This window comes from Rousettus aegyptiacus, unplaced genomic scaffold (assembly GCF_014176215.1).
Source record: "Rousettus aegyptiacus isolate mRouAeg1 unplaced genomic scaffold, mRouAeg1.p scaffold_m13_p_1, whole genome shotgun sequence".
NCBI classification, from domain to species: Eukaryota; Metazoa; Chordata; class Mammalia; order Chiroptera; family Pteropodidae; genus Rousettus; species Rousettus aegyptiacus.
This window is the reverse complement of record NW_023416284.1, coordinates 85,869,606-85,885,995: the sequence shown is the minus strand read 5'-3', so window position 1 is coordinate 85,885,995 and position 16,390 is coordinate 85,869,606. Positions and strand designations below refer to the sequence as shown.

General features: G+C 51.3%; 1 protein-coding gene across 1 annotated transcript; it reads left to right on the top strand.

The window, feature by feature from the left end:
* Positions 1-10,428: 10,428 nt before the first annotated feature.
* On the top strand, positions 10,429-15,837 carry FOXF2 (forkhead box F2). The gene is made up of 2 exons (XM_016159495.2): positions 10,429-11,644; positions 15,015-15,837. The coding sequence occupies exons 1-2, from the start codon at positions 10,429-10,431 to the stop codon at positions 15,179-15,181; spliced, it is 1,383 nt and encodes a 460-aa protein (XP_016014981.2). The 3' UTR covers positions 15,182-15,837.
* The last annotated feature ends 553 nt before the right edge of the window (positions 15,838-16,390 follow it).

Sequence of the window (16,390 nt, the reverse complement as noted above, 5' to 3'; positions counted from 1 at the left end):
GGATCCACACAGCCCCACTCACAGCGCAAGCACACCGCGAGATACCCCTGCCCCGAAGAGGCAAGTTTAAACCTACGGACAATGGACACATCTTTTTTTTATTATTAAATACAAAATCAACGTGCATGAGATTGCTCAGGAAAAGAAATATCCCAAGTATGCACGATACCCACAGAGTACTTTTAAACAGTATTTTTTTTTTATTGAATTGGGCCAAAAACAACAGTATAAATGTGTATATGTCAATGACTGTTAATGCTTTTTTACAATTTTTATGTCATCTTTAAAGTCACCGTGGGAGTGCCTTTTGTTTGTTCGTTTTCATTAAAAAAAAAATAGATACTGAAGCTCACAGACTTACCCAAGGTCACCATAAGCAAGTGCAATTGTCAAACAAAATCTAGAGCTATCTATGACAACCACATGCCTATTCATCTCCTCAGGGTTGCATCAAAGGTGAGGGAAATGCTCATACCTACAGTAACATGTACTGTTTGGGGAGCAGAAAAATCAGACAAATAAATGGACAAATATTTGTGAAATACTTGTACAGAGTCCTGGTGTGGACTGGAGTTTGCAGGTATGGGCCAACCAATGCCCACCTTCCTGGACCCCTTCACTCCACCAGCCAGTCCAAAATCCTCTTGCAGTCACTTTGAAACAATACGAAAATTTTTTTTCCTGGCTGACCACTACCTGGGTAAACAATTTGAAAATTACTTTATAGTCCACATGGATAAATATATATACACATACATATGTGCAGATCTATTCAAAGGATACATGTGATGTTGCAATGCAATAAATGTCATGTATATGATCTGGTATGCATGTATGGAAGCAATGTGGCATTAACTCTGATGACTGAATAAGCAGAGCGCCCCTTTTTCACCACTCACTGCTAAAATCCACCCATGGCTCCAGTGAGGGGAGGAAAGAAAAAGCCCAGAAACTGGGGTCTGGAAGTTACTGGGTCGGGAGCAGGGGTAGTAGCAGGATAGAGAGTTCTGTTAGTAAAACACACCCAGAACAATGTTCCAGCATAATATCGAACTTCCTCAAGGAAGTGTGCTTGTCTGCACCAGATGTAATTTTAGGTATGAGAAAGCTAGAACTGGAGGGTGTGGAGAGAAGTAATAAGCCTCACTTTTAGAATATGAGGTCTACATTTGCCCTAAAATACTTCATTAGGAAATGAAAATGGAAAAGAGATAAATGAAGCAAGTCTGGCAAAATCCTGATAGTTGTTAAATCTAAGTGATAGTTATATGAAGGAAAGTTTATTGTATGCCCTATTTATGCATATTATGAAACTTTTCATGATAAAAAATATTAGAAGAAAAAATAAAAACTCAACTTCTCTTAAAATAAGTGAATTTTATTGTATGTAAATTATACCTCAATAAAGTTAATTAAGTTTTTTTTTTTAAGTCGCGATGGAGAATTCCTTCTTGTTCCCTAAAAGATAAAGCCCAGTTCCTCTGACATCATATTGCAGGGGATGACCACTGGGTGACACTTTGGTCTCAAGTTCCAAATCAGTGTCCCTGGCTTTCTCTCATCCCAAGCCTACACCTACCTGACCTGTAATTCCTCCCTCACTTTGTAACCAGCCCGCTCCCAAAGGAGCCTCAAAGTTCCTTTTTATTTTGCAGACTTTCACCAGGACAAGTTTAGGGAGCTTTCCTTGGTTAAAAGGAATGAGAAATAAAAGCAAACAGTTGTCTTCCTGTCACTGTAGACCCAGAAGACAAAAGAATGGTTTTGGAGCCTCTTCATGGATAAGAGGCTGAGAGGAAACGCCTTCCCGGGAACATCGCCCTGCAGAACCAACTGGAACTGGCTTATCCAGATGCCAGGTGATGCCCAGTGGTCTGTTTTCTACTAGACCTCAGAAGAGTTCCAGGTGTAACTTACAAATGGAGATACAGACCCCTGCCCCTTGCTTCCTGAACCAAGATAATGGAACTAAATCCTGAATTTATTTAGCCAGGCCTACACTTGTTTGCAACGGATAGAGGCGTACAACTATGTGATTAATTTTGTTCTTTATATTTCAACGGTGTGGAGGCGTAAAAAAAGCAGGATATGTCCTAAGGTGGCCAACTGAATACACGGTAAGCGACAAATTTAAAGGTATCTGTCCGCCTGGGAGCCAAACACTGGCCGGCCCAAGGCTAGACCTGGAGCCTGGGCAGCGGGTGAGAAGAGCCTTGGGCAGTGGAGCTGCGGTGATAAGACTCCCGCTGGCAGCCTCGCAAACCGCAATTCCCGAGAGCCTGGCGCCACCCAGCGGAATCGAGAAGAACTGCTTCTTCCACGCTGGTGCCCACGGGAAAGAGGCGGCGCTGCACACAACACCGCAAAATCCGAGGACTCTCGGAGAGAAGGGAGGTGACACTCATCTGACAACTGCAAAAAACCATGCCAGGCCTTGCCAGTTTACCGCTCTCCACCAACAAAGACACTGTGACCAGGTTCCAAAAGCATAGTGACCAGGCGGAAACTCTCCTTTTCCTCCGAACCTCAAGATGAAAAGCTCATTCTTCTAAGATGCAAATTACTGGAAGCATTTAATATTGACGTTCAACGCAGATCTGGGGTGTGCATTGGCTCTGCCGGCTACGCGATTGCAAGCACAGGGAATAGTCAAAGTCAAGGGTGGGGGAGAGGGTGAGGAGGGCTGGTAAAGAGGGTGAGGAAAGCTGGGGGAGAGGGTGAGGAGGGCTGCATAAATCATTTGGAGGGATATTTGACCTGAGTCCCTGTTTCCGAAAGGTTGCGGGATGGCTTTGACGTTGACTATATAGCTGTTCTCTTTTCAAGTGCGCGCCCCTCCCCACCGCAGCCCGTCTGGTGTGCGAGGATTGTATTTGAAAGGGAGGAAGTGTTCTTCAAGTGGTGGGTGATGGATTGTCTAAACCCTTCTGGGATATTTTGGGCGGTGGTTTTTGAAGCAGTTCATCAATAAAGACACCCCCCCCCCCCCCGTCACCACCACCACCACCACCCCGGAGAGAGAGGGGACGGCTGGAGAACAGCTCCCATCTTGCAGCCGGGAGCCCCCAGGCCTGGAAAGGAACCCTTGTGGCCAAGGGCAGGGGAATATGAGGGAGTGAGAGGAGGATGAGTAGGGGGCAGGTGGAGGCCTCCTTGCCTGGCACTGTCCGCCATGGAAGCCTCTCCGGCCGTGACGCGTGCGCGCTGTAGGGTGATTTGTGTCAGGAGAGGATGGGGGACAGCAGAAAGGCTGGCGGACGCCCACCACCAGGGTGTCAGAGCAGCAGGAAGGAAATGGAGGTGCCAGAGGCAACTTCAGGCCATCTTGTGCCTCTGGGAATGTTCTACTTTTACTCCTTTAGTCTCCTACTCCAGCTCCTCAGCCACACTCCCTGCATGCGATTTCCCTTGGTTTTAATTTCTTTTTGAAGCCTCTACCAAAATTTGTCCACCTCTCCCTGGACAGATTTTGGTGGGGAGATGAAGGGAGGAGAGAGATGAAGGGAGGGGCCTAAAGATGACCTGACTCAAGCCATAGGACCGTCTGATGGACTCAGCACCCCTTGGATCAAGTTGCAGACGCAGCCTCTGAAGCTGCAAAGCCTTCTTCCTTCCCCTTGGAGCACCAGTCTTCAGAGATAGCCCACTAGCGTTCCTCTGGGCCCCAAACATGGACTACTCTGGGCCTGTCTCAAAGAGGAGGCTGCTCTGGGGGTGGGAACTCCGATGTGGAATCGGGCACGGAAACTTGGTAAGACTCGAAACCTCGAAGGCAATGCCGACTTGGAAAGGCATCTTGGAGACTCATCTAGGATGCTGGGACCCCACATGCCGGGACAGCCGCGGTCTCCAGTGCTTTCCAGGCCCCCTCTTCTGTCCTAGCACTGTTGCGGTGTGCAATCCTTTCTTGCTGGTGCCGGCCTCCCCGGCCTTTTGCCTTCTAAAGCCCCGGGTTGCATCAAAGAGCTGTCTTCCCCCCTCCTGCAACCAAGGGTCAGAAGGAATGCCGAAACAGGGACTGTCTGCCAGGTTGATGGTGGAGGCGGGTAGGGGAGTAACTAGGGGGGTCGGAGGGAGGGCTCCCGAAAGGCAGCTCCTGCAAGGCGGCGTCTGGGCGCCCCCAGGTCCAGAGTCGGGCTGCGGGCGCCGAGCACGTTTTATTTATCCCCACAGAGGATGCTGGAGGACAAAAGAAATATTTGGACGTCAGAGCTGATTTATATTTTTGGAAGAGCTACATTTCCTTTTCTGAAGAGAAGCGAGTGCGCCCCATATCCTGAGCTCAGCGGGGAGGACAGAAGGGGAGTTTTGATGCTCCAGGAAGTTCATCTATCACAGAGCAGTGCGCTGGGCCCGGCGCCCCGTGGAGTTAGCTGCCCTAGGAGATATTTATTTATTTGGGGATAGGGGAAGGCAGGGGAAGAGGAGACCAGTCAGACACCAGAAGAAAATGTTACGCAGGCTAGGTCGAGACCTGCAGGGAGCCGCCCCCGCCTTCCCTCCCGGCACCGGCTCGTGAACCAGTAGCGGACTGGCCTCGCCTTTCAGTCGACCAGCGTTCCAGCAGCCGCCTTGCGACCGGCGGACGCGTTTGGTTAAGGGCAAGCCGGAGCACCCCACGCGCACCTTTCCTCGTTTTGTGCCAGAGACTAACCCCTCCACGGCCCCAGGAGTCCTCCCGGGCGCTCCCCACGCCTTCACCCCCCACCCCCCGTCAGCCCTGCTCCGCCTATGCCTAAGGCCCAGCCACCTTCCTCCCAACCCGGGGAGATGGACAGGCAGAAGCAGTGGTGAGGCTTCCCAAGACATGGGACCACAGAGTAGGGGCGCGCAAGGTCTGCGGCCACCCAGACCAGAGGCACAGCAGGATGGGTGCAGGGGAAGAAATGTTGAGCTCTAGCTGTCCAGGGCCCAAGCCCAAGACATAGCTTGGCTCTACGGGTTTCTGTCTCATCAGGGGGGATTTTCCTCCCAGAAGCAAAAGAGGACCCGAAATTAACGTACTAGGGGGGTGGAGGGGTGGAGGGGTGGAGGGCACCAGCACCCACACTTGCTTCTGTCTTTTATCTCCCTAGGTTGGAGGTGGTTGGTACAGCTTCCCTGTGCTACCCACTTTCCTTCGTCACTGGGAGCCCATTCATTCCTGCCCCCGCAGGAGACGCACGGTGTTTATTCCAGCATTGCATCTTCTCTCGCTTTCTCGCAGTCATCACAGCTACCTTTTAAGGAGAAATGGCCATCCCTGCCATGGAAACCCTCTTCTCAAGGCCTCGGTCTCCCCACAAATAAACGCAGCAGGCTGTGGGCGAATTCTAAGGCAGGTCCACTGCGGAGGCTGCGTAGTGCCCCTCCTGGTACCGCCTCGCTAGCCGCTAGCCGGGTCAGGGTCTGCGGGCAGATGGGCTGACTCTCAGAACATCCCAAAGATATGTCTCCACACCGAAGGGAAGCGGGGCCTCGAAATCTGGGAAGCGCAGAGATAGGAAGCACCAACGCAAGCACCTCAGACCTAGCCATGTGTGTTATCAAGTCATGCCTACTTCAGGCCCGGGAAATCTGGGGCTAAACGGTGACCTCTCAGGAAGGTGGTTATAAAAAGAGCCCCGCCTGAGACATAGGCGTTCGGAGAGCGGAAGAATCTATCCAAATAAACATTTGGAATTGGGTGGATGGTGTTCAAACCCAGAGGTCTGGGGGTTTCTGGACTGAGGAAGGAGAGCAGACTCTGAGCAGCCTGTAGAATTCCTACTGTTAACCCTCCTAGCCCAGTTCCTCTCTCCAACCCCAGCCTGGGCGCCTCTTCCTGGCTTCTTCGCTTCCTGGCCTGTTTTTCTACCCTAAATGAAAGTTTCTAGAGGGGCCTCTGTGGCATGCAGGCTCCTGGTCCTTCGGGCTTTCCTCAAACATGCGGACACCCCTTGGGTCCCAGCACTGAATCCCCACGGTCTCCAACCAGAAAGGCCTTGCTGGAGTTGGAGAATCCTTTACATGCCGTATATGAAAACACAGGATGAATAGAGTGGTCACTTTAGGACTGAATTGGGAAGAGCTTTTGCTCAGCTGGGCTGGTGAAAGGAATGAAAGGAGGGGCAAGAAGAAAGAGAAGTGCCTGGAGGAAGAAAGATCTTAGAGGCAGTAAACAGCATTGGTGCGGAGGCATTGCCGGTGGATAACTGGTTTAGTCTAAGCTCTTTCATGTAAAATCCAGGAAGCAGAGGACCCATGCTAAAAACACAAGATGCAAACCGCAGTGACGAAGACATTTCCGAAAATAAAACGACGATTGAAGAGCAAAATCAGGGAAACCCAAGCTTTCCGAAGTTTACACTGCCCTGCGCAGGAGCGAGGTTGGGACTTTGGGGTTTGAAGCTAGCAAGGAACCCATAGCTCAGACGGGGATGGTTACCAAAGGGCGAAAGAGTACAGGTATGGAGAGTGTACCGGCTGCAACCAGGCTTTGTATCTCTGGTTAACCAAGGAGCTCCTGAAATGATCTATACTCATTTTAATGAGCCATACTTTTCTTTCCCATAAAAAAGAAAAAGAAAAGAAAAGAAATCGAGATTTTTGTTGTTTATAAAGCAATGAAAATCAGCCAGGAAGAGCTCACCACCTTAAGAAGGGACTCCAAGAAAGGGAAGTGTCCTAAGCAAAGCTGTTTCAGAGACAAACAAACAAAACTTTCCTTTTAAACCATCCGCTAAACAGAAATTCTGATATTCCTGCCAGGAATAAAGAATTTGACATAATATGTTACTGCGCACATTCTTACATAGAAGATTTGTATAAATCGGTAATTAAAACAAAGTTCAGAGAGGTTTTGCTGTGCTATAGTGAAAGTAGCATGGGAATGAGACCCCAGGCCTACACTACAGACCAGTTTTGTCACTTGCTCCAGTGTGGTGTACATGGAGTCATCTGGTCTTCCTAAGCTTTAGTTCTCTTACCTCTAAAGGGGAATTATGATACTTAGGCCACTCAGCACTTCATAGGTTTGTACCTGTGAAGCCTATAACAAATGCAAGGATTTCGTCTTTCTAGAAGTGAGAATCTCTGCCAGGGGAACAGTTTCCATAGGCAGGAGTGGGATGTCCAAGAAACAGTTTTGGAGGAGAGCCCCTACCTTCTCAGATATCTAAGAAGTTCACCAACCTCCATCTCTTTCTGGAGTGGAGGGCAATATTTAGATTCCTGGAGAAAAAGGCTCCAAGTCAGCCAACCTGCTCCTGGCTGGGGCTCTCACTGCTCTTTAACGTCAATCGCCCTTCCAGGACTTGTCTAGCCTCCTGTAACACTCGCCAAACTATAAGTGGTGTTTCTTGCAAGTTTAGAAAATTTGGGTAAAACGGATATCACTATCAGTTGGATGGGGTAGGGAACCTTTGAAAATTCCTGATAACCAGATGAATTGGTAGAAACAAACAATGTATAGAGTAGTTGTGTGTGTGTGTGTGTGTTGTGTGTGTGTGTGTATTTTAATGAGTATCTATGGATTCCCTGAGAGTCCAGGCAAAAAGCCTGGTTGCAGCAGGTACACTCTCCATACCTGTACTTTATTTTCTGGAGGTAGGCTCCAAAGCTTCCATCATAAGCTCAAAAAGACTCATGACCCCTAAACTGGTAACTACTGGTATACAGTATCTTTGCTAGTCCTGCCTGGATTTTAGGGTTGATGCTTTGATGCTGTTTATTCTTCAGTTTCTAGGTCCTAAAACCTTTTAGGTCCTGAGATCCAATGTACATAGATTCCCATGCTATAGAAAATCAGAGTCAATGACAGTGATATTGAGTTGCTGAATTTTCCTGAAATCCATTGCCCAACACCCCACCTACAAATGATTTTGTTCCTTCTTTCTATGCTTCTCAGCTTAGCCAATTCTCTCTCTCTCTTTCTTACACACGCGCGCACACACACACACACACACAGAAGGATATGTTAATAGAGTCCACTTCTTATTTTACTTAATTAATTTTTGGACACTTAAAAGCATTGATTTAGTGAACACATTATATTTAATTACTAATATTTAAATTAGCCCATGAAAAATTACAAAAAGAAGAGAGGAGAAAGATACTATGAAGTAAATGGAGACCCATCTTTAAAAAATACTCACCAGTCACTCAGAAGGAAATTCTTAGAAGTGGAAACAACTGCAAATGCCCTACCCCAACTCAATCAAAACATCCCATCCGGAAAAGAGCGACTTATTTCTTTTTTCTATTGGAAATGAGCGGTAAACTGAGTTCATTTTGGCCATGTTTTCTTAGCTGACTCTTGGCTACAATCAAGCCATTTTCGGACACATTCCCATGTAGGTACCAGGGGTGCTCTGGAGGAAGCTGTCGACGCCTGTTCAACTAATTTAGGTTTTCTTTGTCTAATTACTGCGGAGCTTAGGGAAAAGGAGCCCGGCTCAAGGCAGTAAACTGACACTCAGTCTCTGTGTGTGGTATTCAGGCAGGGTTTGATGGAAAAAGCCTGCTTCCACTCAACTTCAGGTCACTGTCTGGGGCCAGAGCCAGCCCAGCCCCCAGCCTACTCCTCCCACCCCTCCTGCTCCTCTGCTTCTACAGCCCCACCAGCACATTCAGCCAGGAGCAGTCTCCCAGGAGCTCTAGGGACACAGATAGCTAATACCAGCCCCAAGAGGCCTGCCTTGGTTGTGTTCCAACCAAGGGTCTTTGCTGCCCACCTTTCACCAGATCCCTGAACAATGTCCCCTTCTCTTGCCCCTCCTCCACCATCTTCCCAGGCTCCCCAGCATATGTGCTTGTACCTTGGTCCTTCAAAGTAGATGCAGAGGTGTGCCCAGCCCTGCTTCCATTTGGTCCTATGGTCTGCAGCAGCTCCCCGCTGGGCCTCCCCCATCAGCCCTTGTGTGGCCCCGCCAGCTCCCAGGCCTCCTGCTTTCCTACTCTTACTTCCAGACCCTGTTCCTGGTCAGGCTACATTTCCTTGCACGTGCAATCCAATAACTAATTGTCCAGTCTCATTGGAAATGATTCCTCCCGAGGGCACAGCCTCTCTCCCAGCCAACTCTTACTCAGAGAGGAATTAGCCATACTGGAGTGGAGTGGTGGAGCGTTCTCAACTCCAGTGTGGAGCCCTGAGATGGCACAAATATGTTGGGGGACATCAGTAAGACTGTGGATGTAAATCTAGTAACAGTAACACATTCCTTCAAGACTGAATATAAATACAGCTATCCCACTTACTTCGCTCAGTAGAAAAGGAAGTGAAAACAAATGTAAACATGTTTTCTATTCTATCAGACTTCCAGTCTCTAAAACTTGATTTAGCTTTCTCTATCTAAACCCCTCTTCTCAAAGTTCAGCAAATGTCCATGATTGCCCCAGGCCACAATCCTGGGACACTAGGGCACCCTGGCTTCTTGCCCTCCACTAACAATTGTTGTGGAGCCTGCAGGCCTTGTCATAAAGGGAGGGCTGGCATGTTACCTTTGGGAGTCTGGCACCCTGGCGTGCTGAGGGCTGCAATGTCTGAATGAAGTTGACAGATTGTATCAGTGCGGGTACCTATAAGGAAGCTCTCAGCAGCGTCATCAGCAGCAGTACCACTCGGCCCAGGATGGGCCAGAAGGAGGACGGAGGAGAACTGAGGAGCAGGAGGAGGAAGAGCTACCGTTCACGGAGCGTAGGAGACGTCTGGTTTCTGGGACAGGCTTTAAAGGGAAAAGAGAAAGATTTCATAAAGCCATAGGTGGTGGAGTTTTGCTTGGTGTGGCGTGGGGTGGGTCATCCTAGCAAAAAGTGAGTTCGTCTGTGAGCTTTCCATTTGAAAGAGGTTAGGTAGGGGAAAAGGTCTAGAGAGGGATTAAAAGTCCGAAGGGGGCCCAGAGAGAGAGAGAGGAAAGAGATAAGAGTGGGAGCCTACCGTCAGGTTGGGGTAGGGGGGGAGTTGAGTGCCGAGGAGGAGCATGCCCTCCCCGAGGCGGCCATGCAAGGAGGGGACAGGGCGGGGCAGGGGTGGAGGGAGGGAATGAGGGAGGGAGGGCGACTAGGGGGTGCGGCGGGAGGGAGGAAGTCTGAGAGACAGAGCGAGGAGCGCTCCTGAAGGGAGACTTCGGGCTCATCCTCAGGTCCCGGCCACGGTCCCAGCTCGCGGCCGCAGCTGCCGGGCGCCTGGCCGCTTGTGCTTCGCGGCCCAGGAGGCCGTTGCGCAAGGCAGGGGCTCGAGGCTCGGGGGAGGGATGCGCGGGGCGTTGCCTCCCGCCCGCCGCCGCCGCCGCCAGAAGCCTCAACGGAGCTGAGGGAGGCGACGCCGAAGCGCTGGCTCAGAGCGCCCACGGCTGCAGCCCGGGCGGTGAGCTAGTGTGCTCACCGGGCTTCTGGGCCGACCCCATTCGCGTGCCTCGGATATCGGCCCCCGGCCCGCCCCGCCGGCCCGGACTCGCTCCTGGGTCCCAGATGACCACCGAGGGCGGGCCGCCGCCGCCCCCGCCGCGCCCGCCGCCGGCCGCGCTCCGCCGCGCGTGCAGCCCGGCCCCCGGCGCGCTCCAGGCCGCTTTGATGAGCCCGCCGTCGGCCGCTGCCGCCCTGGAGACCACCTCGTCGTCCTCGTCGTCCGCCTCGTGTGTCTCCTCCTCCTCTTCTTCCTCCTCCTCCTCCTCCTCGTCTAACTCCGCCAGCACATCCTCTGCCGCCTGCAAGAGCGCGGGCAGCGGCGGCGGCGCGGGCGCCGGGAGCGGGGGCGCCAAGAAGGCGAGCTCGGGGCTGCGGCGGCCGGAGAAGCCGCCCTATTCGTACATCGCGCTGATCGTCATGGCCATCCAGAGCTCCCCCAGCAAGCGCCTGACACTCAGCGAGATCTACCAGTTCCTGCAGGCGCGCTTCCCCTTCTTCCGCGGCGCCTACCAGGGCTGGAAGAACTCTGTACGCCACAACCTCTCGCTCAACGAGTGTTTCATCAAGCTGCCCAAAGGCCTCGGACGGCCTGGCAAGGGTCACTACTGGACCATCGACCCCGCCAGTGAGTTCATGTTCGAGGAGGGCTCGTTCCGCCGCCGGCCGCGCGGCTTCAGGCGGAAGTGCCAGGCGCTCAAGCCCATGTACCATCGCGTGGTGAGTGGCCTGGGTTTCGGGGCCTCCCTGCTGCCCCAAGGTTTCGACTTCCAGGCGCCCTCGTCGGCGCCGCTCGGCTGCCACGGGCAGGGAGGCTACGGGGGTCTTGACATGATGCCCGCGGGCTACGACGCTGGCGCAGGCACCCCGAGCCACGCACACCCACACCACCACCACCACCACCACCACCACCACCACCACCACGTCCCGCACATGTCGCCCAACCCGGGCTCCACCTACATGGCCAGCTGCCCCGTGCCCGCCGGGCCTGGGGGTGTAGGTGCGGCCGGGAGCGGTGGCGGCAGCGGGGACTACGGCCCAGACAGCAGCAGCAGCCCCGTGCCTTCGTCCCCTGCCATGGCGAGCGCCATCGAATGCCACTCGCCTTACACGAGCCCCGGGGCGCCTTGGAGCTCTCCCGGCGCTTCGCCTTACCTCAAGCAGCCGCCGGCCCTGACGCCAAGCAGCAACCCGGCGGCATCCGCAAGCCTGCACTCTAGCATGTCCTCCTACTCGCTGGAGCAGAGCTACCTGCACCAGAACGCCCGCGAGGACCTCTCAGGTAACACAGCGCGCCCCGCCGGGGGCTTTGCCTCTAGGCCTCCAGGCTCCGTGGCTACTACAATTTGCACCGGGTCGCCGCGCCCTAGTGCAACTGGGAGAAGCTGATCCTTAATCACGGAGGGGAGAGGGCTAGGGTCCTACTGCCCTCACCCTACCCTTGGCCCAGAGGCGGGCCTGTAGAATTTGCACCGATAGAATGATGGTGCATAATCGCCAGCCTAGGGTCTCTGGATGTTCCTATGGATTGCGGGTCTCAGGTCTCAGGCCTGACTAAGCTTGGAGAGAAGGCATGTGGCCTTAGGGGACCCTGGCCAAAGAGCCCTGTCTGCTTCCTTTTGTCCCTTTTAAAGTTTATTTTGCTGTATTTTCATTCAGTTTGTAGATGCAGAAAGGGAGATATTCTGTAAGCTGAGGGCGTGGGTGGGGAGGGAGAGCAAATGTTGAGAGAAAGGGAAATGAGGAAGAGGCAGAAAGGAAAGCAGAGTGGAGTCTCAAGATATTTCACAGGCTATTGAGTCTCCTGTCACCCTCCACAGTGACCCACCTTGATGACACTTAAGTTTGTCTTAGACCAGCATGGCCTGAGGCCTACACTGTGGCTTCCTTGAGAAATGCCTGCTCCTCCGATGCCATTTGTGTTGCTGGTGTAAATTATGTTGGCCATGGCTTATGAAAATTTATCGACTTGCTAAACCTTTCTGTTAAAGGGGTCAGTTGCAGTGGAGGAGGGAATTTGAATATTTAGCCAGGTTTATCAAGAAAGTGGAAATAAACTCATATTAACCCCCTCTGAGGCACTCACAGGCCGCAATTAAAATCAGGGCGGTCTTCCCATCAAATGGTGTTCTAGCTTACACTTACTTTCCTTCCCCTCTATTAGAAAATGATTCGCAGGATGATGCATACATTTTATGTTCATGAATCCATGTGCATTAGGGAAAAAGGAAACCCAGAATGGGCAAAAGACGGTGGTTCCCTGGAGAGTGAAATTTCCCAAATAGGCCTTTTAAATGCGGGTCTCAGAGGTTAACTAAACAAAGACAGTCTCAGCAGGACCACACTGGAGAGAGTTTTAGCCTGACTGAACCCACTGAGAGCAGTGTTGTTCAGTTTTATGGGGATTTCTACAAGTAACCAATACAGACGACCCTTCCCTCATTTTTTTTTTTTTTTAATCCTGGCGGACAGGCTGTCAATCACCAACCACTCCAGGCCAGCGCCCACTGGCCTACTTGCCCACCCACAGCTCTCTCTGGGCACTACAGGCTGTCCTCCCCACTCTCCCTCTCCTTGCAGGCCCTACTCAACTTGAACCCAGACTTTGAGGCTTCACAGCCGTGGTGAAGCAGTGCCCTAAAAATTAAAACAAACACACACAAAAAAAAAACAAGAAAGAGACTTCTGATCCTTCTGTGTGGTCGCCCTCTCCCCACCTCACACTCACCGGAGTCACGCACAAGCCCCAGAAATGCGGAGATCAAGACACTACTGTCTTGAACAGACGAAATCTGCCTAGCCCAACAGGCTGGCCTCCCCAGCGGCCTATGGGCCTATGCCCGGGAGCCTTGCATGACCTCTGGGCTGAGCCTGGGAACGCTGAGGAGTCCGTGGCTCGGCAGAAGTCTCATCCTGACGCTCTGTGCCTTCTTCCCTGGTCCTCTGGCTCACGTACCTCTCGAGTATTATCCCCACCCCTTGTTGTCATCTCTCAGGCGGGCAGGGTGCACGGCGCCCAGTAGGACCTCGTTCGGAGTGTATTGTCCACCAGGCCACGGCCTACTGAGAGCCGAGGGCCTAACGAGGAGCTCCAAGACAAAGCAGGGGTGAGGCTGTGGGCCGAGTAGCAGCCCCCCCCCCCCAGCGCACGCGCGCGCACTCACAAACACATACAGCACACCCATGTCGGCTGTGCCCTCCCACTCGGGACAGGACACCCAAGGTCTGCGTGTTCAGGGAGGCCCTGTGCCCTTCGTTAAGACCCAGGAGCCTTTCAAGAAGGAGCTAGGGCTTTTATCGTCCTTCTGGTCACATCAAAGCGCTGACGGCGGCCTTGCGCGGAGATGTGAGCGCTCACTTGGTGTCCTGCCTGGGCCCTCTATATGAGGATCCCGGAGCTGGCACCGAGACGTACTGTAAACGTGCTGGGAAGCGCATCTGTGTACAGAGCCACGTGGACGAGTTGGTGCTTTATGAGAGCAGTGCAGCGCATTTTGGGCGCCAATAGGTGTTATCGGGCAATAAACGTAGGCCCATTCATAGGTTACTTAGCATCCTGGTCTCTCGGTAAGCGCTGGGATGCGGCCAGGCCGAGGCGATGCGAGCAGGGTACTCGTGCGCTGGCTGACAGGTATGGTTTTCACGCACTCAAAAACGGGATCAGGCCTGGCACCAACGTGCAGCTTATGGTCCCCCACCGAACTGATAACTAGAAAGACTCAGGCGAACAGGCCTAACTCATCCCGGCAAGGAGAAAGGCACGGTCTTGGATAAAAGCAGGTCTCAGGGTGCGCCAGACACGCGGGCCAATTGCGCCACAGGGCTCGCTGGTGCAGAGAAACCAAAAGCAAAAGGCAGCAGCAGGTCGGCGCCCAATAGCCCCCGGCTCCGAGGAGAGGGGTGCGGGCCTTCTCCGCCCTCGGGGCTGTCTGAAAAGCTCCCTTTGCTGCCAGACACCTCGATGTGCAGAAGGGTCTGCAGCTGAGGTCTTTTCGAAGGGCTTTTTCTGATTCCTATAGTCCTGGCTTCTCTAGAGGAAACGTTAAGTCGTCCAGGACCTACGAAGACCGCACTATTTCTCCCGGCCCTTTCTCTAGCGCTGGGATTGTTTTCTGTCCCTCCCTCCCCCCACAGTTGACACAGGAAATATTCCTGCTGTGGTCTGATACTCCGACCCGGCCAGTTAGTTGGGGAACAAGTGGTGAGTGCGACAATGGTGTTTCTGGGGAGGTGGGCGTGGGCTCTGGAAAGGGCCCTGTGCTCAGGGATCTGGACCTAGTGCCTGTGTCAAGTTTTCCCGGTGTCCGTGCTCCTTCTATGATTGAATCTCTTGTCCTAGCCTCCAGGAGTAATAGGGGAATTCAGGCACATAAGAACGCGGTTTAAAGAGGGAACGGTGCTCTGTGTTTGTGGGTACATCAAAACAAAACATTAAAGATCCCAGAGTTGTGCTATGACCTGTAGTTTGAAACTTTGACAAACTTCTAGAGCTCGCTTTGTTCTACCAGTTTTACAGCAATAGACCAACCAACCCCTTTCTTACCCTGAGTTAAAATAAGACACAAGCTAAATTAAATTTTTTTAAATGTCTTGCCTCAGGCTCAGCTGGAGAAATTTGTTTCTGAAAGGAATTTTTTATTTTCTTCTTTTAGTGGGACTGCCTCGATATCAGCATCACTCTGCCCCAGTGTGTGACAGAAAAGATTTCGTCCTCAACTTTAACGGCATTTCTTCTTTCCATCCCTCTGCTAGTGGGCCATATTATCACCACCACCACCATCAGAGCGTCTGTCAGGATATTAAGCCCTGTGTCATGTGAATGGAGGGAGGAAGGCTGGTCTTTCCTTGTGGGGGGCCAAATGAACTGAAGTGGACTTACATAATGTGCACCCCAATAGCAGTAAGTAGCACACCAGTCACTTAGAATCTCCAGGCCAGCATTGTTCACTGACACTTGTCTAGTGCAGGCTCCAATGAGGGAGAGAGTAATTGAGAATTCAGCTTCTTAACAAAGGTGGTAAAAAGTTACCACACGAAAAACATAAACATGTAACTCTGGGATCTTCATTGCCTTCAGTAATCAGGGTCTGAAAAACGCAGACAAGATGTGTGTGTGTGTGTGTGTGTGTGTGTGTGTTTTTCTTCGTCTATGAAAATTTGTGTGCTTTTCAAAAAGGCAGTGCTAAAACACAAAATGTCAAGAAAGCCTCATCTTGTTGCCTAGCTAAGGAGAGAGTTCTGTTTCACCAAACACTAAGTTTGGATACAGGTGCCAAAGAACATTATTAAGAAAGTATTTAGAAACAATGTGTCTAGTTTAAGAATGTGGTTTTCCGAATTGTGACAATACAACGTTCTTTATAAGGTTGTTTTCTACCACCGTATTTTAAAGATATTTTTATGATCTCATGTATACTCACACTTTGCTTGTATTTTAAAAGGAGGATATATTTGCACTTATGTATACTTTTACAGTCTGCCAAACAATTTTGATGTAAAATTTTTTTCAATAAAATATATATAACAAATAGTCATCTTAGAGACCCGTTTCCTCTGCGGCATCCTGAGATCACCAGGTTCTCTCCACTAGCCAGCAATGCAACTCTGCACTTTTTTTCCCCAAGTTGTATAATTGACGTAGTGTGGGGTCTGTGCCTTGAGTAGCAAAAGCCAGGTTCTGATTGTGGGTCTTCTCGGGATTGAGAAAGAGAAGGAACGTTTTCAGTTATTTCTTTTTCCTTCACTCCAGCTCTTTCTAGCTAAACAAAAACCAGAAGGCAAAAGGAGCTTAAAAGAAAACCAGGTAAGATCATGAAAGGCAAAAGTTTAATTTGAAAAAATGAAGTTTTGTGCCCCTTTTGTTCTCTTTCCTGTGCCCAAGGAGAGTTTTGCTTTTTGTGCTTTCCTTTTCTCTACCAGCACAGAGTGATGGGCGGGGCTGAGCAGCCAGGGAGGGTTAGGTGCCCAAAAAGCACTACCTGCTTCCCCTTTGTAATCACAGGTTTGTTATTGGTGCTGATTGCATTTT